Source organism: Folsomia candida, unplaced genomic scaffold (assembly GCF_002217175.1).
Source record: "Folsomia candida strain VU population unplaced genomic scaffold, ASM221717v1 Fcan01_Sc014, whole genome shotgun sequence".
In the NCBI taxonomy this organism is placed as follows: domain Eukaryota; kingdom Metazoa; phylum Arthropoda; class Collembola; order Entomobryomorpha; family Isotomidae; genus Folsomia; species Folsomia candida.
Window position 1 is genome coordinate 1,876,197 of NW_019091206.1, and position 24,170 is coordinate 1,900,366.

The following is a 24,170-nucleotide window of genomic DNA, read 5'->3' on the forward strand; positions in this document are numbered from 1 at the left end:
ATGCTTCCCATGGGATTTAATCTACATAATTATCATTTTTGAGTTGATTTAGTACCGATTATTAATATTATTTGAGGTAGTTAAATAATCAAAGTACGAGTAGAAGTAGATGACAATGACATTCAATTGTTCATGAAATTCATTAGGATAAGTTGTCGGAAAAGATTTAAAGGTAATTTACAAAATTTGCACAATTTTAATTGTGTTAATTATTTCAAATATATATTTTTTTAATTTTCAATGTCTCAAAATTATATTTTCAAAGTTTCACTATTTTAGTTTACCCCCTGTAAGGTCCCTACCTTTGGTGGCGTATTGTGTGGTCAAATCAGGCGGGTACCCTTGGCCTTGGGACCCCTTGACGAGCTTGTAATGCTGGTGCGGAGTGGCTGCATCGTACATTATTCCACCCTGACCGTGACCGTAAGCTTGACCTTGACCTCCTCCACGGTCAAGATAGGACGTCCCATCGCCAGTTCCGGCATAATTGTGCTCACCAATCACCCTTTTGGGGTGTGGAATGCCCAAAATTCCTGAAAATAATTTTAAATAAAATCGAAAATTTATGTGGTGATTTCGTCGGTAAAAAATAATTTCAATTTATTTTATACAGATATGTCATACTTTTCATACAATTTTCAAAAATATGAGTATTTTTAGTTAATATATATGGCATGTATCATCAAATAACGTTTTTTCGCGCTGTAACTATGTTGATGTACTTGTGATATAATCCGTAATAAAATTAGGAGGAGCTTAGCGAGTTTTGCGCTAAATATATTGTAATGCCAAAATATGCAGATTTTTTCACGAATTTTTGTATATTCACCATTTCACATCTATATTTAAGAAATTTTTATTTCAACATTTTCGTTAGTTTACAAACGACGTTTAACTCGTACACTTGGTAAATATAAGATTGTCAGCGGAAATTCTTCCACGCATAGTTTATTGAAATTTTGAATTTTTCGCTAACTTTACAGTATTGCAAATCGGAAACATTTTTGTTAAACAGTTTTACTCCGAAATTTTTTGCGAGCATTGTTTTTGTTGCAAATGTTAATTTTATGGAATGAATGAATATGAATTTTTAAAGTTCTGTATACTCGGCCCTGCAAATCTCTTGAGCTGAACCTGTTTCTGCAAAAAGTAAGTCTATTTCCAAATTTTGGACGGTGTTAATCAGTTTTTGAGATATAAGTTAAAATATGCCAAATTTTCATTACCAATTTTTTTCTACTGTGCAAAACTTACGTTTTCTCCGGAAGTAGCAGAAGAATGAGATGACGGCGGTGACCATGATGAGTGCGAGGATGGAGGGGAAGACGATCAGGAGCGACGTGCTTAGCGTGGGGGCCTTGTTTTCTCCCAAAGCACGCTCACCATCACGACTTTCTTCAGTACTTTCTCCCCGGTATTTTCCACCACCTGTGGATCAAACCCACACAATAAAAATCGGGAAAATACACGTATTTTGATTTTTGTGAAGTTGATTCATATTTTATTCCAATTTTGGCAAGAAGCAATTAGGGAACGACATGGTACCCAAAATTGAGTCGGTTTTTACCGGGTGGTTATGATAATTATCGAAGGATATATCTTTTACTAGGAGAAATTTATTCAGCACGTGGCTAGATGAGATTTATTGTTACCCTCTGGTAAAGAAATTACTACTAATTGTAGCCATCAGGTAAATAAATTTACACAATTTAATGGGGTACAAATATAGGATTGAAATATTAAATTGGAATTGACAAATTTTAATACCGGATTTAATTTTGTTTAAAAATTAATTTAACATTATAGATTTTAGATTCGTCCATGGCGAGCCGCCAGGTATTGATTTCTCGGTATTAGAGTTACTACCGCTTGGTTTTAAAATTGTGGATATCGGTTCGTAAAAATTTGCTAACGATATGGTAAAACTTTAAGGCCGAATTATTCATACACGGTATCACTTATTAAGACCACATTTGTAGAGTCATATATCATCATATATGAACACCGCCTGGTATTATTTTAATACTGGATTTCGAAGACTGCAGATAAATTTCGAACAAAGGTTAACTAGTGTACTTTGCTACCACGGTGGAGTCAATTATTTACCGGGGAGGATAAACTCAAATTTTGTGAATAATTATAATCTTTACCCTTCCATAATAAATCGTTACCAACTCGGCATTAAACTTGTTCTTACATTATTTAGCTTGAGTAAAATGCAATAATTGTGTTGCCGTTACTGTGACTGGTGGTGGCCTGTGGGGGAAGTGATCCGGTGAGAAATTCGTATTTTGCCAACGTGTCGCCGGCATGGTTTCCGCTCGTGACGCGAATGTCGTACCGCGTGTTGGCGTGCAGTCCCGTCAACGTGTACGACTTGGCAGAACCCTGGCAAACAAATTGATAACCTTTATAAGTCAATTATTGGCCAAAATACAAGTGACAAAAAAAGTTTGTTCCTGATTATTCACAGTTAATCACACTACAAGCGGTAATTTGATAAACCACAATTTTTTTTTCTAAAAAATAGATGATTGGGTGGATTTATGTAGATGCAAATAAAAATAATAGCCATAAATTTAATACATCTGTGGCGTATTTGTGAAGTAACTCTAAATAATTTAAAATTGCTAATTGGCTTTAAACCAATGATTTTGCAAATAATTTTGGAATAATAAACAACAAAGTGCAAACATGACTTTTTGTAATCATTTCGTAAAATTGATTTGGAAAATTTCACATGCAAATATGCATGGTAAAAATGTCAAATGTATATTATTAAACATATTATTTGTCGCAAATAATATTTCGCAATACGTTTTTACAGAAATTATTTTAAGACAGATTTATTTACAAGTTTTTTTCAATTGGTATTACTTTTAATGTATATAAAATGTGCAACTGTGTAAAAAAAATCGCGAATTTATGTGCAGACTTATATTAAGCTCGGCCGGAATTCGCATCCAGGTTTTTTCCTGAGACTGTTTGTATTCGATCATAAATCGGAGAATGGGGCAGCCGGCATCCTTCCAAAGGTCCAGACGCACCACGATCGTCGAGTGGTTCGAGACAAGGGCTTCCTCCTTCTTGGGCGAAATTGGGGCTGCAAATTTTTACAGAATTTTACGAAATTATGAAATGTTTGGCAGGTTTTAAAGGAACTACGTAGAAAAAATAAGTTGATAACAAAATAAATTAACAGGATTTTAGGAAATTATCAAAATTATCCAGTATGCTCAAGATAAGTGTTAACAAAATACGTAAGTTTCGAGGCAAAATTGCAAAATTTCATAAAAACTCGGCGAAAATTTAACTAGAAATTTTATTTCATGATAAAGTTCAATTCTGTCGCATTTAAATTATGAAAAAAATAATCAAGTTTTAATTAAAAATACTGTAATTTAAAAGCTTCATCTTCATTGCTTAAGAAATTATTTTTAGGCTTTGTCTAAATCCTTCGCTTCAATTTTTTCGTGCAATCGTTACAAAACTATATGTATACTAAAAAAACAATATACAAATATAATAACAATAATTTGCAAATATGTTGAATATGCATATCTTAAAAATCTAAATGCCGAAATATTTGCAAAATATCGTCTTTATGAAAACGTAAAAATGTTGCAAAAATTCTTGTAGTCAAAACGTCGAAAACAAATATTTACGAATTCTGCATATGTAAATTACGAACAGATCAAATTCATCTTAGGAGTATATAGTATTTTATTTACATTCACCAGATATTTGCGAAATTTTGATTATTCAAAAACTAATTTTCAAAATTTTCCTCACCACTGCCTTTGGTGTTGCGGGTCAAAATATCTGACGCGGGTCCGGAGCCGATTTTGTTGGTGGCGGTGATGCAGAGTTGGTAGGTGGACCCGCAGAGGAGCGGCTGCAGGGTGTGCCCCGTCGCACGTGGGCCAACAACCTCCGCCTCCTCCCACTCGTCCCCATCTCGACGGTAGCTCACCAAATACCCTACGAGTTAAACAAGCTCTTATTTAGGAACATACATAGTTAATTAATATGCATAATCATGAATTTGCAAAAATTCTGAAATTGGAAAATTTTTTATAACTAAACTAGGTTTGGAGGATTTCGATACGTTTGTTTGCAAAAATTTCACAAATTGGGGACATCATCCTTTTATCTCTATTTTATTTTAAATAGTGGTAACAAAATTGTAAAAAAATGCAACTTAATTTTTTTGTGATCATAATTACCAAGATAATTTGTTAAAGATGGTGCTGGTATTACAGCCACTTGGAACAACTTAAACAATTCCAATTTTTTTACATTGAATAAAAATTCTTACTCGTATTATTTGCGTTTGCCCCCATCTATTCATTTGTAAATCTAAAGAGTTAGCTGGCAACCTGAGATTACGGGATGGGAACGGTGCGAGCAAGATTTACAGTCTGATTCCGACGTGTCCTTAAAACTGGGAGAGGATGAGAGCTCACCAGGGTTTCCCTGTGGTTTTAACCACCGTTCAAATCCGGTTTTAATCAATTTTGGACACCGCATTTTGGACGTCCAAAATGTCCAAAAGTTTTCAAAATAAAACACGAGTCACAATGGTAGAAGTTCTTCATTATTGAATCTTTAACTGATCGGGTAATGTATAAACTTGTAATGTCACATAAATTTTGAGAATTTTGCAATGCAATACTGCATGGTTTAGAAATTTCATAATTTCTCATAAGAAAACATGTAAAAATAAAAGTACTCCAAAATTTCGTGGTATCACGGACCAAACAAAATACTTTTGTTGATACGTCCGTCAAGCAAGAAAAGTGTCAAAGGTTCATTCAGAGGATGGGAAAGTGGGAGGAAGTCGGGAGAGGAAGACGCTGTAAATCAGAAAATAGAGGAAAAAACGACGGGACAAAAAAGGATAATAAATCATACCGCGGAGATTTTGTGATGAAAATATACCAAGTTTTCTTCTGAGGATCATGTCACTCGACAATAAAAATCATGTATAATAAAATAAACTGCATTTTTAGCATGTTTCTTAAATTTTCTTAAAGTTTCTTAAACACATTTAGTTTGATTACAAAATTGTGCAAAAAACGAATCATCAAGGTGTAATTGGCTTGGCATTTTTTGGTTGTTTGGTCCCGGCAAAAAAATAAGCGTCTGAAATAACGATTAATCAGGAATAGATTCTAATTAAAAAAATTAATGAATTCTCATCTTAGATTTTAATGCATAGATAACGAAAATTCGTGCAAGAAAAAGTAGTATGAATTCTTATTATTTATAAAAAAATGGCCAAATATTTCCGAACCTCAACAATGCCTCAAGAAATAAAAAAGTTCTCATAGATGTAGAAGATGACCTTTGAATTTGTAAATATGATGCTAAATCTTTATGATTTTATATGACCTCAAAACCTTACTAAACTTTATATCTTGCACCTTGTACTTTCATTCTTCGTCCCAAACTTCACGCATTCCTTGCCAAATTGCGCCATACATAAATTAAAACATTGGCGCAAGTCGCAATAACCAAGCTAATTTAATTTTCAGGTCGACCACACAATGTGTCTTAAGAAACATTCCAAATAAATTTAGAAACTTTGACGAATTTTATTTTACTCACCTCTCGCTTCCCGTTTCCCCCATGGATTTCTCCACCACCGTTGAAGCTCCACTCCACCGTGGGTTCCGGCACACCCACTGCGACGCAATCCAATCCCAGCTCTTTCTTCCATGGAATTTCAACCGTTCCGTCGCTATTTTCGCGGAAACTGAAAAACAATTAGGAAATCTTGGGGATAATCAATATTAAAAAATTCTCGAGATATTAAATTCTGCCCGAGTTATGATCAGGGCTGCATTTCACGACCAATTTCTCATCTGGTTCTGAGTATTAGTCTAAGTAATTACAACCTGGAGACTGGGCATCTCGTGGATTTAATGGAGTAATAAAGTTGGTCGAGAAAGAGTAATTAGTTCCGAAGAGGAGCAATTATTACGGCAAAAAACCAGCAATTAAGCTCAAAACTTGATTACTTTCTCCGCCTCTGCTGGGCAACCGTAAAGGGGTGTGTACATGTAAAATGTGTAAACTTTTGGAAATTTACAGATTCTATAAAAGTTTGCACTTGAATTAAGAAAAACAGAAATCAAAGTACAATTTGTTTTTGTGAATTTGCATATTACACAGGTAAAGGGTGTCGTTTTGTTAAAAATGGTAATAATAATTTCAGGGAAATTCAAATTCATTACCAAATATTAAGGAAGTGAATACCAGTATGTACTAAATTTGAATTTCCCTGAAATTGTTATTACCATTTCTACTACAAATCGTAACCGACGTGGTAGAGCCACATAGTCATTCCGCATGGTAATGATTCATTACTACCTTATTTTGAGTGTACCGCTTGGTATTATTTTAATACTGGATTTCTTAGAGGGCGTACTACTACGCGCAATCGAGTTTTTTGGTCAAGGCGTCGTATTTATGTGTTAATTTTAATTAATGTAGTGTAAAATTCTCAGGAAATGAATCACATGATTTCTGCACAGTGCCTGACTGGAGAACTGTAGAGAACTAAATTATGTTTTTGGACCGAAAAATTTGCCTTGTTATTCGGCTGCAGATGAATTTTTTATGTAAATTCATAGTTAATTCAGATAAGGATATTTGTGTAAGAAGGTAGAATTGATAAATTTATAGGCTCCGTTTACACAATGGTGGGACATTTACGAGTGAAAATCAGGCTATGAATTGATTATTTTACATAAAGTAATGGTAATGTTGTTAAGTTTGTAGTTTATATTTTATAAAATTTGCAGACCTTAAGTCAGCTGCAAATTTCTGAGCAAATTGCCTAAATTGGTTAATTTATGTGTAAAAATAATTACACAAAGGTGAGACGACTACAAGAAAAAAATCAGGCCACGAATTGATGATTTTTCAGATCTTAATAATTTTTTGAAAGTTCGTACTTATGCTTTACAAAATTTGCACGGTTTAACTTGGTTGCAAATATTTACGTGAAGGTTTGTCTTTGTTTTGTAAATTTGAAAAAGTTGTACGCCATTTTGCATTTTGTTGTTTAATTTAGCTTACATATTATTATTACTAGATAAGGCCGAAACGAGTCAAAATCATGAATTTGTATTACTCCAAAATATAGAATATTTTGGTGTAATATAGATTCATGGTAAAAATATGAGAGTTCGTGTTGAGAGTAAATGTTGAGCAAAGTTTACGCAAATATTTATTAAACCAAAAATCTGAAATAATTTGAATCCTTACCTTTATTGTTGGGTGGGGTGGAGGCGTTGATTCTTTTGGTGGGCGTGCCCTCCCCCACTCGAGTCGTGCAGCTAACCCAGAACTCGTACGCGGAGGCCTCCTTTAGCCCAACCCACTCCAGGCGAAGGTCCGGAAACGACACCAGCTTCTTCTCCTTAAATTGTTAAGTGGTCATTGTAAGTGAAACCTTGTAACGTATAATTACGCGTATAATGCAGATTTGCAGATATTGAAGTGGTCACGTCAACGCCTTATTTCATGTCGGAACTCGCTTTGCAAATAGTCTGCGAAACTCTAGCAACTGATTGGTCAAATTTACGAAACCAATGCCAAATCGTGTTCAAAATTTTGAAAAATTGTGTTGGTACTGGTAATGTTTGAGATTTCCGAGTTTGATACACGTAGATTGTTGTCACTACGCGTAGAGGTAATTTATGATGATTGCGAATTATGAATTGCCATTGTGCAACCTTTAAACTAGTTTCGAAAACTAATTTAAAATCATGCCAGTATTTATGAATGTTAATAATTGAACAACTTCATGTCTAGGTGAGTATCCGCCGATGGATATGCACGTACCTATCAAAAATTGTTTATGCTTATTAATAGCGACGAAACATTTTATTTTGTGCGTATCGAATTTCACAAAATAATGTAGGTACCTTAGTCTTTGCTAATCGGTTTTTAAATGTTTAATGAAGTGAATTATGAGGCAATTCACGCAATAATTATTTGGCAACTGGTAAAATCTGCAAATTTTATAAAAAGAAACCCTAAATTTCAGAAAATTTATGAGCTAATTTTCCTTAATTTTTTTTTAAATTTCGTTAAAGTTTGTAGCTTTACAGAATTTTCAAAGTTACCAAGACATGAATTGCTTCGTACTATTTCTTACCACTTTGGTCCCATCGGAGATTCTGGTGTAGACGGTGAATTTGACTATTTTTCCGTTGGGGTTTGCCAGAGGAAGCCACGAGACCAGGATGGACCGTCGAGAGGACACCACCCCCTTCAAATCCGACGGTGGAGACGGAACTGGAACAAAAATAGGGGGGAAATTAAATATCAAATTTTTTTTTGCAAATTGTGACGCCGATTAAGAATTTGTTGACTTTTTTTTTATTATTTTTACAGATCCGCAGATTCGGTTGCTGCATATTTTTTAATTTATCTTCTGGTAAGCACCGATATTTAGGTTGGACAAATGTTTATAACCTTTACCGAGGTAAGATGATTTTAAATTCGCCACATTTTTATGCAATGCAAATGAAATTTTGCACCCAATTTTCTACAAAGTGCAAATATTTACTGTGTGATAGATATCTCTCTCTCTTGTTTTACGCAACCATCAAAACGTTTTAGAACTTGAGGAAGTGCGATTGAGAATGGTAACGAAATGTAAATATTTACCCATGTCAAGAATTCGGTTTGATAAGTTGTAAATATACAAGTTTCAAAGGGACAGATTTTTGGAAGAAATGGAAATCGTTAACAAAATTCAAATAAAGTTGGGAACATTGTACAGAAAATTTTCATTTCGGGAAAATAAACCGTTATATATTAAATTACGTAACATTTCGAAATATAATAAATATCCAATTCTAATTAACTTTTGTAAACATTTAACAATTGTGTTGAGATTTTATGTAATTTGTTGTATTGGGACGCCGTTCCTAATAAAATTTTGATTTGCGGATCTTTGCCCCCCATTAAAAGCTACCCATGAAATGCTACCCATTATATGCTACCCGTGATGATCTGCTACCCATGAAATGCTACCCATTATATGCTACCCGTGATGATCTGCTACCCATGAAATGCTACCCATTATATGCTACCCGTGATGATCTGCTACCCATGAAATGCTACCCATTATATGCTACCCGAGATCATCTGCCCCCCATTATATCCTACCCGACCCATTTTCACTTTCTTCTTGCAAATTAAACCAAAATGGATACCCCGTTTTGCGTCGTAGTGCAACATAAGAGTTACTGTTTATTTACGCAAAATTAGTCAAATAATAAATTCTCATAAAACGAATCAATACATAAAATCTCGTAAAATCAGCCGAACAATAAATTCTCAAAAACCTAATCAATATATAAAATCTCTTAAAATCAGTGGAACAACGAATTTATTATTTGACTGATTTTACGAGATTTTACATAGTCTCAACTTAAAAAGTGATAGTAGAGCAGACGACTATATTAGATTAGTTTTTAGGAATACGTCCGAAATTAATTGACAAACTGTATCATTCCCGAGTCAGAAATTTATAAGATGACATTTTGAACAGGTTCCAATTGAGCTGAAATTTGGTACAGAGGTTGTTAATGGGTCCTAATGGAAGGATATGAATTGAAATTCAACACATTTTCGCCTGAACAGACACTTTGGGGTAACCCATACCAATTTTTCACATTCGTCAAATCGAGCTGAAATTTGATAGACAAATTGGTAATAGCTCCTAATTAATCTAAATTTTAAATTTTTTGAAATGCATTTACGATAAAATGTCATGCAAAAGTCGGATTGAGTGAAAATATATGTGCACCAACAAAAGTATAAGCTAGCCACCCGCTTGGCTGGAATTTACTTATGTTACGTCGAATATTAGTAGGATAATATTCTGAGAGTTTTAGGAAAAACTATTCGCTCGTTAAAAAGTTATGGTCATGGTCAATACTGGTGACCACTGGATATCACTATATCTTTTAATATGTTCATGTGCATTTACGATAAAATTTCATGCAAAAAAGTCGAATGAGAGTGATAATCACAACTAGGCCTGACTCGGGCTATATCAAGTCTGCACTGTAGGTTTTTAACATTGGTCAGTATAGGGAAAATTCCAGAATTTGTGAAGAAAAATATCCAAAAAAGTCAACTTTTTACCATCGAGTTTTCCACAAAATACCAAAGAAGCACTCGCATTTTGAGAAAATTTGAGAAATTTACATTATTTTTAAATACGTGATATGACGTACTTGGTCCTCAAGATTTTATGTATTGATTCGTTTTATGAGAATTTATTATTAGACTAATTTTGCGTAAATAAACAGTAACTCTTATGTTGCACTACGACGCAAAACGGGGTATCCATTTTGGTTTAATTTGCAAGAAGAAAGTGAAAATGGGTCGGGTAGGATATAATGGGGGGCAGATGATCTCGGGTAGCATATAATGGGTAGCATTTCATGGGTAGCAGATCATCACGGGTAGCATATAATGGGTAGCATTTCATGGGTAGCTTTTAATGGGGGGGCAAAGATCCGCACACCCATGAAGTCAAAGATTGATCCAAACTATGCGCATCATATTAATGCCCGTAAGTTGTGGGTCAAAGTGTATTTAAAGAAATTTGCAACAACACATACGAAAGGTCAAGAAAAAATGATGAATGCAAGCCCTCCCAAGCCTCTCAACAAAATTACACCAAAACATTTGGTTAGTGGCGATGAGCCTTACGCCGTTCAAAACGTGCCAGAAACTCCGGGAAGGAAATTTTTTCATGGGAAATATATCTCTCAACTGAAAACCGAATAGAAACTAAAATGTTGTTAAAAATTTCCGACAAAATTCCGGTTTTGGCCGGCGCTGGGTCAATTTGGGCATGTTTCGGACCCCTAATTTCAAGAAGGCTGCACGGGCAAACAAGTTTATTTTCGGAAATGTGTGATAGACCGTCGGATTCTTTTCATCAAGAAGTATCAAAAAATATAGACTGTAATTTTTTGGCCCGACCTTGCGACCATCCACCATGCAATAACGGTCAATGAAAGTTTGGAATTGAAAGATGAAAGTCACCCAAACGTACCTCATCTTCACTCACAAAAATGATTTTGGGCTCCGTGTAAGAAGTAATACTCGTAGGTTTCTGAAACAGTCAATACTTTAAGAAAATTTCTGTTACGGGTGGAAAAAATTATCAATGAAGTTGCAAAGTCTTCCGAAAAAGCATTAACGGCGGACGCGAGGAAAAAGGTTAAATACGGGATGGGCAATGGATTTAAGTACCTTTTGTTTGTGGATATCTATGGTCAGATATATTTAGCATATTTCATCAAAATTTGAGATTCCTAGAACCATTTTTTGACAATTGGTAGGACAAAATGTCCCATCACCACTATTTCCCATGGGCTCTCTAATTCACACAGGCCTTCGTAACTTTGTAAAATCCATAAAATCCGCAAACCTACAAACTTTTAAAAATTAAAATATTTCGAAGGAAAATTAGTCCACAAATTTTCGTAAACTTACGCAAATCTCTTAATTTTGTAAAAGTTTGCAAAATTATTTTACAAAACTTACGAATTTTACAAGTTACCAATGGCTGCGTGATATGCCTCAGTATTGGCGGTCCTTTTACTTCGTAATAAAAAATGTTCATGTGAACAATTTGTAGAAGAATAGAGGAAAAATCTGTGGAACAAATTTAGTTTCAAAAGACGTCGTTTTAGAATTTTATGCAAAATTTATAACTTTGACACCACTACAGATAAATTATAAATGACACATTATTACAACAAATTACACAGATTTTGTAAAAGTGGGCGTGAGAGCTAGCGACACCATAAAATCGTGAAGGCTTTTGTAAACTTACTCCGGCCTACATATTTTGTACAAGTTTGAAAAATTAGTTTACAAAAGTTGCGTATTTTATAAAATTATCAAGGACTGTGTGAATTGCCTCAATATTTCATAATTTGAAAAAGAGACAATTTGCAATCTTGCAAATCAAAAACCTTGCAAAAATATTGCGAAGTTAGTAAACAATTTTTAAATAAAAATGCTGCCATTCTTACCGTCCTCTTCCGTCCTGCATAAGAGCGGGGTTGAGACGGCCCCATCCCCGACGACGGTGAATCCTCGCACGGTGACGGAATAATTGGTCCATTTTCGCAACCCGTGCAAAACGAGGTCTCTCTCCGTCGTCACTTTGGTCTCGATCTGGTCCCCCGACTCGGCCTCGCTGCCCGGCCCCCCCTCGTCCCCCCCCCTCCGACGACGAGGACGTCCACTTTGTAGCCTTGCACGACCCCGTGACGCGCTTCGAGCGGGGGTGGTTCCCAGGTCAAGGCCAAACTTTGCGGGGAGGTCGATCTGCACTCAAATTTTTCAGGAGGCTGGGTGGGCACTGAAAAAAATTATTTTATTACAAATTTTTTTTTCTGAAAATTTAAAATTTAAGTTGAATAATTTTTTAGCAATAATTTTACGCCAAAATTGAGAAACTAATAAATCACGTGTATGAAGTGAAATTTCGTAGGTAGTGTGACATAATTTTGCAATTATCTTTGGCAATTGAGTACTAAATTATTTGTATTATAGCAATTCACGCAAACATTGGTAATTTTGTAAAATGCGTACGTTTTGTAAAAAAAAGTTACAAACTTACGTATTCAAAATAAAAAAAAAACGCCCTTGATCTTAGCCAATCTTCAAAACTTAGTAAGCTAATTTTCCTGAAAAATATTTTTACAATGTAGTAAAAGTTTCGTAAATTTATATTTTTTATATGAGCTAGAAATTTCCTTCGGGTTGCATTACTAACACTGCGATGACGCCAGCGGTCTCGATCCGATTTTGGTGAAACTTGGATAATTATCTAGGTAAATAATTCAACACGTGTTTCGGGATTTTTCATAATGCCCAGTTTAAACAAAGTCATGATGGTATAAGTAGCCTAAAAATTCACATTTTTCTCCCTCAAAAACAAAAAAAAACCCAAACTTCACGAGAAAAATGTGAATTTTTAGGCTACTTATACCATCATGACTTTGTTTAAACTGGGCATTATGAAAAATCCCGAAACACGTGTTGAATTATTTACCTAGATAATTATCCAAGTTTCACCAAAATCGGAGCGAGACCGCTGGCGTCATCGCATTGTAAGTATAGTGAATACGTGTGAAAGGAAGGGAACAAGTAAGTAATGCAAAAATTCATGAAATAAATTAATTGTAACCCTGTAAAATACATTTTAACTCCTGGTCAAGTAATCCTGGTCAGTAAATAATGAGGGAAAGGTTACCAATTTGGTAATAATTGTTATCCTCGTTTGTTACGCAATTAGAAATAAATTGTCTGTTTGTGATTTTATTAATAATTTTCTAACAATATTTTATACAGTTTTATGCCGATGTGTAATAATTTGCCAGTTTGAGAAATTCGTAAGTATGAAAAGGTTATGTATCAATCATACAGTTAGATAAATAAATTAGAAGGTAGCAATTTTAGAAAATGGAAAACGGACATAAAATTTCGTCCTATCAACGAAGAAATTCACGCAGTCATTTGTAACTTTGTAAAATCCGTGCGTTTTCTAGAATCATTTTACAAACTTTTACAACATAAAGGGAGGCCCTTGGGCTGAGTAAGTTTAACAAAATTTGGGAGCTAATTTTCCTTCAAAATATATTTTGTTTAATTTTGTAGAAATTTGTAACTTTACAGGATTTGCCATGTTACCAAGGCCTGCGTGAATTGTCTCAATAATTCGAGTTTTGATCAGTACATTTAGAGTGTCAACCATGCAGACTTTGTAGAAAGTAAATCCGCGTGAAGATGGACTTATTACAAATTCATGACATCCGATCCATCACGTGCTGACACCTTTCACTCTCAACTTTCAAACTTTAATTCAAATCGGGTGAAAGTGCTGGCCAGGTGTCAGCCCCGATTTAACTCAGCAACGCATCCACCCAAGCTAATCTGCATATTTACATGGGAACCCGACATCAAACATGGATTAATGTTAGTACGGATGGGAAATAGGATGTGTCTCAACCCCGTTAAGACTTATCGCACGCTCCATGACGTAAGAACACTTCTCATGGATCCATTTCACTCTCAAAATGAATAATTTATGTGAACTACACCATTCCAAAAGTGTTTCAAGTACCATTTTTACATGGTTTTTTGCAATTTAAAATTTTAGTAGATTTCAAATTAGTACAATTTCAGTTTCAAAATATAGGACAACTGCTTGCTAATACTTTACAGTGAGACATAGTTCACGCAAAACTGTAAAATCTCTAAATTCCATACACTTTCAAAGTTCCACTCGTATTTTTAAAGAAGATTAGGTTACAAATTTTTGTAAACTTCCTCAGATCAAGGGCGTCTCTTCATTTTGTAAAAGTTTGTAAATTATTTTACAAAATTTACCGATTTTACAAAGTTACCAAGAACTACGTGAATTGTCTCTGTATTTAGAGGTTCTTTCATACTTAATACAAATCTGTATCTGCAGAATTAAAAAAAAACAGAGGATAGATAAGCACAAATAATCTTCTTAAGTTGGTTCAGAAATTAATGCTAAATTGATAACTTTCACGCCACTATAATAAAATCATAAATTGAGGAAATTTAAACTAGTTAGGCAGATTGATGGAAAACGAATTCGTCCCGCACAAAAGTTGATTTTGAAGATTATTTAGTTAAAAATTGAGTTTTTCAATTTTACTCAACCTTTACCCAGAGTTAAAGAATTTGTAAAGGCTACACAGTTTTGATTCACTAAAAATTGTACAAATGAAGTTGTAAAATTTCCGAAGAAATTTCTTAAATTTGTCTGTTTCAAAAGTAATTTCATAAATTTTACAAAAATTATTTATTTATACACAAAGCTGACGTAAATGATGCTTTTTTTGCGGACCGTCTTGCAGCGTGGTGGCGACGGTGGGCCTGCTCGAGGGTCCGGCACCCTTCGCATTGAAGGCCTGCACGACGATAGCGTATCGTGTAGAATAGCAGACTCTACCCGAGAAAGTACCCTATCTTAAAATCGTGTCGAAGACCGTGATGAGAAACTTGTGTGTGCAAAGACTAAAAGACCACTGACATGTCCACTGACATGTCGTGAACGCAAGACCACTGACAAAAGTCAGTGGTCTTGCGTTCACGACCGATTCCACGGAACAAATGCAACTCTCAAGTTGATGGTAGTCCACTCGACTGTTACCCAACATTCTTCTTAATAAATCCTTGACTATCTTGATAAGGCGTTCCCACCAGCCTCCCCACCACGGTGCGGAAGGCGGATTAAAGATCCAATTAATCCTCTTCATGGCGGTCTCCTTCTCGATCTTCTTCCAATTCAACTCTTTAAAATAGTGGGACGCTCCAGTGAAGTTGGTCCCATTATCACTGTAGATGGTGGTGGGGCGTCCTCTTCGTGCAATAAATCGCTCAAGAGCCAGCAAAAAAGATTCAGTGGAGATTGAGCCGACCAACTCCAAATGCACGCATCGGTAGACTGCACATGTGAATAGGCAGATCCACACCTTGGTCTTATTTTTGAGGAACAGTGGACCAGCAAGATCCACCCCCGTCACTTCGAAAACTTTTCCCATCTTGACTCGAACAGAAGGTAGAAGTCCAGCAGGCACTTCCGGCTTCTTCATGGAAAATCTCTTGCATATTGTGCAGGAATGGATTACTTTCTTGATGGCTTGTCGACCTTGTAAAATCCAATATTTCTTGCGCAGGTGTCCCATCAGGAATTGAGCACCAGCGTGTCCATTCATGCAATGTTCTTCACGGATTAACTGCTCTACAATTGGGTGAAACTTTGGGAGCAAGACTGGCTTCCGGAAGCTTTCACTTTCATCACTTTGCAATAGCTTTGTCTTGGCGCATATTAATCCATCTTCTCTGATAATAACTTCAATTCCTCCAATGATGTTGGTACCTTTGGGGAATGAATCTTGTTGAATTAACTTCATAATAGTCGCTTCAGCCGCTTCCACTTCTTTCACGGTAAGATTTCGGCTGTGGATTCTTTCACATCTTGATCGGGTGGCGTTGTGGTGAAAGCGTTTCATCCATCCGACCACACACACATTCTTACAAAAAGATGAAAATCTCTCCGCACACCAGGTCGCGTGAGGCGGAGTGACCACTGCCATTTTCACGGCAGCTGACTTTTTCTTCTCAGCAGTTATTTCTTCTTCGTTAATTTCAAAATCTTGACTCGGCCAACTATTTTGATCTTCTCTTAACCAGTCGGGTCCCTTCCACCATCTTGATTCGACCAATTCTCTTGCGTTACAGCCTCTTGATGGAAGATCCGCCGGGTTCAATTTGCCAGGGACGTGTTTCCACTGTTTGGCATCACTCATCTTCAAAATCTCTCTGACTCTGTTCCCCACAAATGTGCCCCATTCATTGTTCCTCTGGATCCAGGACAATGCGGTGGTGGAGTCCGACCAAAAGGTTGTGGGAACATTTCTCATATTCAGGGACGTGGCGACAGAGTTCTTTAATCTGGCAGCGATGGTGCACCCCAATAGCTCCAGTCTTGGTATTGTTGTCTTCTTTAATGGTGCAACTCTCGATTTAGCTTGAAGTAGATGGATTTTGACATCATCTTCACTTGACACTCTTAAAAATATGACAGCCGCATAAGCAGTCTGGCTGGCATCACAAAAGACGTGGAGTTGGATATTCTTCTTCTCCATGTCTGCTCCACAGCTTATCCATCTTGGTATCCTGACCTCTGTGAGACAGGCGAGCTCCTCGTACCACTTCTTGTAGTTGGTGACGATGTCATCAGGCAACTCATCGTCCCAACCCAACTTATTTGCCCACACTTCTTGTAACATCACCTTCGGCTGCAAAGTAGTTGGACTGCTAAATCCAATGGGGTCGAAGATTTGTCGAACTTTTGACAAAATTTCTCTTTTTGTCAGCTTCTCAGATATCTCGGGCACTTTTACTTTGCATCTTAAACTGTCTTCTTTCTTGTTCCAAATCAGTCCCAGCACCATTGTGTCCGGCGGCTGGTCGGAATCTTGATCCATCTCAATAAATGATCGCTCCCACTGACAAAGATCCATTTTAGCATCTTCCATGATGTCGATGGATTCTCTCTTAAAATCTTCATATTCTTGAATACTTCTGACGGAGGTCACACAATTGTCTACATAAAGTGACTCCAATAACTTCTTAGCGGTGTGTTGCCATTCTTCTTTTACGGACTTCAAGTGCTTCTCTAAAACGGCAGCCAAAATGAAGGGACTGCAATTGATCCCGAACACGACTCGATTGTGCCGGAACTCAATAACTCTCGAGCAGGTGAAGTCCTCCCACCATAGGAACCGCAGAAAATCTCGGTCTGGTGGTTTGATCTCGATCATCTGAAAAGCTTTGCGGATGTCCGACACCACTCCTATCTCATTCTCTCGGAAACGCAGGAGAATGGAAGGGATAAGCTCCATGAGATTTGGACCCTTCTCCAAGCATTCATTGATTGAAGGGGCTCTTCCTACTTTGCATGACGCATCGAATACCGGTCGCACTGGGGTCGTGACGCTTTCCGGTTTGAAAACGGGACGATGCGGTAAGTAGTGGCTCGGCTTGTTCTTATCTGCATCCGTCACCACTTCAATAAACTTCTCCTCAATCCATGCCTTAAAAATCTTGTCATAAACTGCAAACTTCTCTGGATTGAGTTTCTGTATTTGTGACGACAGTCTCTTCATCGCCACAATCTTGTTCGTCGGGATCTCAGGCTCTCCACCCACCAAGGCAGAGCGATGGAATATCTCCCGTCTTCTTTTCTTGAAACTGTCTTGGTAAATTGGACAACTGCTTCGGCGTCTCTCTCAATTTGTGTCTTGGATTCGGCTGGATCCTTGATGCCAATAGTTTCCAGGTTCCAGAGCTCGCTCACGTCGCCTTGACCCAGAAACAACTTCACGCATGACATCGCGACATTATTCTCGCCGTCTCTTGATGATGATGACACTTGTCCACTCAATGTCCATCCAAACACGGTGTTCACTGCCACCAAGCTCGAACTCACTTTAATTGGCTTACTTGTTACCAACTTTCCCCAGAAGTCACTTCCGATAAGAATTTGTACATCCGGGTTGTCAATCTTGCTTTGCTCCCAATCCGTGAGAACAATCTTCTTTTTTCTTAATTCCTGCACCCATGGTCCTGGTCGCACTCGAGGAATTCCACCGCAGATAACAGAGGTCTCTCGTAACAAAATGATATGGCTGGAACGACCATCTAAACTTTGAATTTCGATCTTGAATTTCTTAACTTTCTTCATCTCTGTCACTTCACCACCGAAGAGCACATTTCGTGACCATTCTTCTCCAACAGGTCTGCTGCCAATGCTGGAGATGAGAGATGAACTTATATTACTGTTCTGGCTCCCTTCGTCGAAAACTAATCTGGCGATTCTTGATCCGGAGGGGCCCTTAACTCGAACTAGCAAGGTCTTCAATAACACATCCTTGCTGCAGGCGTAATTTGCATTCACTGCAGTAGTAATGCTGTCAGGGGGAACAGGACTTTCTCTTGCAAAATCTGGCTTCTTGTTGACATCAAGCTGAGAACACATCGGCTTATGATGAGGGCCAGAACAGGTAGCGCAACTAACTTTCACTTGCAGCTATCCTTCCTATGTCCAGGTCGGAAGCACTTAAAACACGCACCTGCCTTTCTTAAATGATGACTCTTTTCTTCCCAAGACATCTTCTCGGTCTTGAAACAGTCCTTACTTTCATGGTTTGACTTGGAACAGAAAACACATGACTTCTTTGCCTGTCCACTAAAAAGTCCAGCTGCAGTTGCTATCTTCTCATCTTCTTCATGCTTGTCTTTTGCAGCTTTGGACTTATTCTTGTTCTTGTCTTCTGCTTTCTTGGTGTCGGGTGGCTTCGGAGGACACACTCGGCACGCAACTTTCACTTCGATTTCCACCCAATCAGCAAACTCCTCTAAAGTTGGTTTCTGAGGCGAGGAAATCACAATCTTCTCCCAGACATTCCTTGTTGTAGGGGGAAGCTTTCTCACTAATTCTTGTAATAATACTGGATTCTTGAGATGATCCAGTTCTCCTAAATTCTTGATGGTCGCCACCAAATTCACGACGGCGGTGCCAAACTCTATCATGGTCTGCGGCTTATCTTCTTTTACAGCGCCGACAGTTCTCATCTTATTTACCATTGTCTCAAGGATAACGTCCGCTTGCCCGTACTTCTCTTCTAAAATCTTGAGCACTTTTGGGAGTGAGTTCGGCGAAACGAGTAAACACTCCACACTCTTGGCGGCGTCGCCTCGAAGACATTTCCTAATCCTCTCGACATTCTCCGCATCCGTGAATCCACACGACGCGGTGGTCCTCTTAAAAGTGGCGATGAAGGAGGGCCACTCCTCTGGTCGTCCACTAAAGATGGGCAGATCTCGTCCTATTGATTAACGTACCAACATCTTCTCAGTCACTGATTGGGTTGGTTTATTGCTACTTAAAACTTGTAATAGTGTTTGGTTTTGTGTTTGCAAGGACTGAACGATAGAATCCAATGCTGACGATGAGCCACTTGAATTCTGATTCCTTGCAATACCAAGTCCAACTCCATCCTCATTTACAGGGCTGACATCTCTCTTCACATTTTCAAATTCATTTGTCGTCCCTTCTGCACCAGCATCATCGTCGTCAGACCCCAAATGCTGATCCTCTTGCTCGTCGATTTCAGCCAAATCTACTGCCATGTCCATGTCAAGGCAGACGATTTCTCCTTTGTTCCTCTCAATTTTCCTCTTGGAACGAATGGCTGAAATCTTCGTCTTAGTTTTCTTCTCACTAAGCTCTTGACTTAAATCTGCAATTTCTTGATGCATCTTCAAAACATTCTCAGGGATGTGGAGTGGATGACTCGCGTCGAGCAACTCCATCTTCTTCTTGAGCATTTCTTCCATGGAGTCGACCTCACACTGTTCAATTTCCATTTTCTCTTGCAGGTCATTCATCTCTGCAATTAGCAAGGCTTTTTTCTTTTGATTCTCTGCTTTGGCTTGGAGTCGTTTCCTCTCATAACTTGATCGTGTGGATGGAGCCGCAGCTTCACTTTTCTTCCCAAAAGGCCACACTCTTGATAAAAACGACGCTCCTTCTTTCACAGGGCTGGTGGATGGCTGTTCTTCAACGTTGTCCTCCGATTCCAGGTCTTCCTGTGTCGTCTTCACTTCCTTGCTTGAACTCGGGTCGAAACTCACAGGCGGCTGTCGAGGCCTGTCTCCACGGCGCAATGTCGGGGTTCCAATTCCTTTGTCCATCTCGAAGCTTCCAGTGGACTAAATACTCCCAACAAAATACAACTTATTAGTAAAATCCAGGTACTCGATTACTGGAACGTTACAACCTGGTCGCGCTACACTTTGGGAAGATACCCTGGGCTGTAGCAAACCGCTTTCTCAGTGTTTATCCGCTCCTCCAAAGGTCAGAACTCTTCTCATCTGGGCCTCGATCACGTCGAGGTCACCAAAAAATGTAGAATAGCAGACTCTACCCGAGAAAGTACCCTATCTTAAAATCGTGTCGAAGACCGTGATGAGAAACTTGTGTGTGCAAAGACTAAAAGGTTGAATCGAACCTCAATGTTTAATTAATAAACTAGACAATTTATTAGCTTTGACAATAACTCTCAAACTTAACTGACAAATGGGGATTGGAATTAATTAAATTTTACTTATTTATTGCAAATCATAAAAAAGATGACTGCTCTCATTCAACTTGACTTGTTGACTGTGCAACGGCTACTTACATACTAAAAAACTCACTCACACAAAAGAAGGGGGAAAAATCTGGAAGGATTTTGGAGTGGGACGTTTGAACAAGTGGGGAATTTTGAGAAATGAGACACAGAATATTTCACATATCGCGTAAACTTTCGTAAATTGTCGATCGTCGTTTCACCGCCAAAGTCTTGGCCAACCTGAAAATAATACGGCAAAACTTAATATAAACACCTTCTTTTTTTAACGAATAATGTCAGAAATTTGCAGAAAAAATTTTATTGCATACTAAAACATGAAATAAGGGAGTTTAATCAAAGTTTTACAAGAAATGGGCGATTTGGAAAATATATTTATCTTCTTTTTGTAATTAAGTAACTCGAATAATTGCATTGCAACTACCTAAATTTACAATTAAGGTTTACACAGATTATGAAGGAATAGTATCTGGTTAAAAATCTATATTAAATTTTGTATACTTTAATGTTAAAAAACTTTCCGAAATCCACTCCGAATGACCGGATCAAAATAAATTTTTCAAATTTTTAATTTTGTTATTAAAATAAAACGGGTGTAATTTGTATTTAAAATATTTGTACAACTTTGACGAGTTAAGTTAAAATTTGAGAATTTCAACGATAAAATGAAAAAATAGGTGGGTGGTATGACAAATTGGGATCAAGTATGAAAGACAAGGTTTTCAAACTTGTCAAGAAATGGCTCGAAAATCTGCCTCCATTTTCCTAAAGAAACCTCAAATTTCAACAAACATATTTTGTAAAATTTCCCAATTTGTAATACTGATACCTCCATTTAAAAAAAATGTACACAACCCTATCAAAAATGAATACCTACTGTCATCCATTTTGCACCTTTCTCCTTTAAAAATAATCATCCACGTACTTTCTCTCAATTCACTAAACTTCTTTCATCGCACATCACGAGAGCTTTCCCAAATCAGAATGTCAGGCCGTCTCATCATTACCACAGGGAGGATATTTATTTATGAAAAATATGTACTTAATATTTGCGAAAAACGTCACGAAATTACGTTTACGAAATATGTACGAAAAACCATAAAAATCAAAATTTTCACATAATTTGTGCTTTCAAATATAAACATGGGTAAAAGATTTCCGTATTTTTCAAATAATGATAGAAATATTTATATGTCTATAAATAAATATGCATCCATAAGTGCAGATATTTAGAAATTTTATCTATGCGAGTTAAGGGACACACCCACAAAGTTTGGCCGTCGGTCGTTATTAAATGGAAAGTTGAAAATAAATATATAACCGCACTCTGCTCATCACCTCACTTACATCGCACAGCATTACACACAATGTTCTCCTCCTGAGCGACAAGACTTTTTCACTTTCACTCTCCACTAAAAAAAGAGAAAGTGGGCAGGCGAGAGAGAAAGTGGATCCCTCCGCGGGGACCCGTTAAACGACTTAATGCTCTCATTTGGCCCGTGAAAGGAATCCCCGACCCAAGAAAAAGTTCCGTCATTTGCGAAAACAAAGGGAATATGGACTCCAATGCGTTCGAAATTTTTGAAAAACTATTCACATTTTATTCCTCCAGTTTATAGGTGAATTGAGAAATTTAGTTTTATTGGATGGGTGTCTCCTATTTTGGAGGGAAATGAGAAAAGTTTTTGCTGCTTGATTTTTAATATTTTCATGGTTCGATCAGCTCAGTGGAAGAATAAATATGTACCATAAAAATTTTGATGAAAATATCGGTAACCCTTGAAATAGAATAGATTGAAATATTGGTAAATTTTTTATTATGAAAAGTTGAGAGAAATGTTTTCGTTAGGAGACGTCCATGAAAAATGCATACATGAAATGCATGTAAAATCATGAAAAATTCATATATTCAAAATTTATTAGGTAATTTCAGACTTAAATTTAACAATCAACTAATTAAAATATATAAATTTTTAGTTTTTATTTTTATTAATTGGTGAGCATATATTAAAAATGAGGGAATTTTCTCCATTACAAATTGTGCTAAATTGTTGGTTATATTTAGCCTTAGCGTCCAAGTGGAGGTTGTTTATATTTCCAATTTAATATGTTCCTAGCCCATAATGAATCTGTTTAAATACATTAAACGTTTATAAACTCTGGAAAAATATCAAAACCGACGTCCTGCTAAAGACCGTAAACATTCTGTTCTTAAATAATTTCCCGTTTTCTGGATAAATTTGGCAACACATTCGTATATTTGTCGAATAAAAAGTGTTTAAAACTCGGAAATTTTGCACACTCTTGCAAGTTGAGTTGATGAAAATTATAAATTTTCCTTTCCAACTTAACTTCCACGAATCTTCAAGGTCCACAAAATTTCAAAAATGTAAAAATTCAACATACCTCCACCGTTTTAAAGTGGTATCCATGCAAGTCGGCCAAATTTCCGTGTAAATGTGAATGCAGCAAGCTCCTCCCATTTTCCCCCGTCATGGTCACACCCGCATTTCCATCCTCCTGTGAAAGCAGCACGGGGTGATCGGCCAGAACGAGGGAGAGTTCTCGGTAGCCGAGATAATAGCCCAAAATCTGCCCGTGCCAGAGCGCCCTTTCCGGCGGGGCCCAACGGACCCTCAGTCTCGTGGAGGAATCCGCTTCCGCCACGATTTCGATGGGCGGGCCTTCGGGGGCTTCCTCGGTCGTCGTGATCTGAACGACTTCGGAGGGCGGGCTGCAGCCGACGCCGTTTTGGGCGAGGACGCGGAGATGATAAGTCGACGATGGGGTTAGGCCTTCAACGAGCGAGGTGGATTGGGTCGCGGGAACGGCAAGTTCTTCCACTTCGGCTTCTGTCCAGGTTTCTAGAATGAACGAAAAATGTATAGGATTAATTTTAATGCGGGAATTTAATTTAATTTAAGATTAGGGTTTTATTAACATTTTTCAAAATAGGATCACTATGAGTCTCCACCAAGCAAATAAAGGTAGCATAAATTTCCGCGTAACTCACGCTTGAAATCGTGAAAAAAATGAAAAGTTAAAATTTCTACTCAAGGTGTATCAAGTTTCAGAGAATATAAAATTTTATTCAAAAAAAAAAAAACTAAAAATAATAAAAGATTACGAAAATTTATTTTTAAAAAGTTTTGAATAACTTGATTCGTGAAAATTGTAATTATTATTTTTCAATCGCAAAAATTTTGACTTGAAACTCAAATTTGGCATTTCCCGAGTAGAAATTAGTAACAATGTTAAATCTTTCTGGAAATAGGGTAACCGGTGACGATTTTATTGCCAACGTTTGAAAAACCTACAGTTTATTTTTTAACCTTAATCTATTAGGTTTTGCATAAAAACTCTTAAATATTTATGTCG

At 37.0% G+C, this 24,170-nt stretch overlaps 2 protein-coding genes across 2 annotated transcripts; both read right to left on the reverse strand.

The window, feature by feature from the left end:
- Positions 1-270: 270 nt before the first annotated feature.
- Positions 271-17,765, reverse strand: LOC110856080. The gene is made up of 5 exons (XM_022104522.1): positions 15,118-17,765; positions 5,611-5,758; positions 2,241-2,388; positions 1,255-1,428; positions 271-533 (listed from the first exon to the last, which is right to left on the reverse strand). The coding sequence occupies exons 1-5, from the start codon at positions 17,763-17,765 to the stop codon at positions 271-273; spliced, it is 3,381 nt and encodes a 1,126-aa protein (XP_021960214.1).
- Positions 17,766-18,678: 913 nt separating this feature from the next.
- Positions 18,679-20,355, reverse strand: LOC110856082. Its single transcript, XM_022104523.1, has 2 exons — positions 19,644-20,355; positions 18,679-19,487 (listed from the first exon to the last, which is right to left on the reverse strand). Exons 1-2 carry the CDS (start codon positions 20,353-20,355, stop codon positions 18,679-18,681), a joined length of 1,521 nt encoding a protein of 506 aa, XP_021960215.1.
- Positions 20,356-24,170: the final 3,815 nt, after the last annotated feature.

What these genes read in the sequence shown, in the direction of transcription:
- LOC110856082 (XM_022104523.1), bottom strand. Translation starts at nt 20,355, where the DNA reads ATGGACAAAGGAATTGGAACCCCGACATTGCGCCGTGGAGACAGGCCT. An exon ending in TGAGGATGGAGTTGGACTTG is followed by an intron (nt 19,488 to 19,643) that starts GTATTGCAAGGA and finishes GTTAATCAATAG; the next exon opens with GACGAGATCTGCCCATCTTT.
- LOC110856080 (XM_022104522.1), bottom strand. Translation starts at nt 17,765, where the DNA reads ATGAAGAGACTGTCGTCACAAATACAGAAACTCAATCCAGAGAAGTTT. An exon ending in GGGGAAACGGGAAGCGAGAG is followed by an intron (nt 2,389 to 5,610) that starts GTGAGTAAAATA and finishes TTTGTTTGCCAG; the next exon opens with GGTTCTGCCAAGTCGTACAC. An exon ending in ACAGGCCACCACCAGTCACA is followed by an intron (nt 1,429 to 2,240) that starts GTAACGGCAACA and finishes TTTGATCCACAG; the next exon opens with GTGGTGGAAAATACCGGGGA.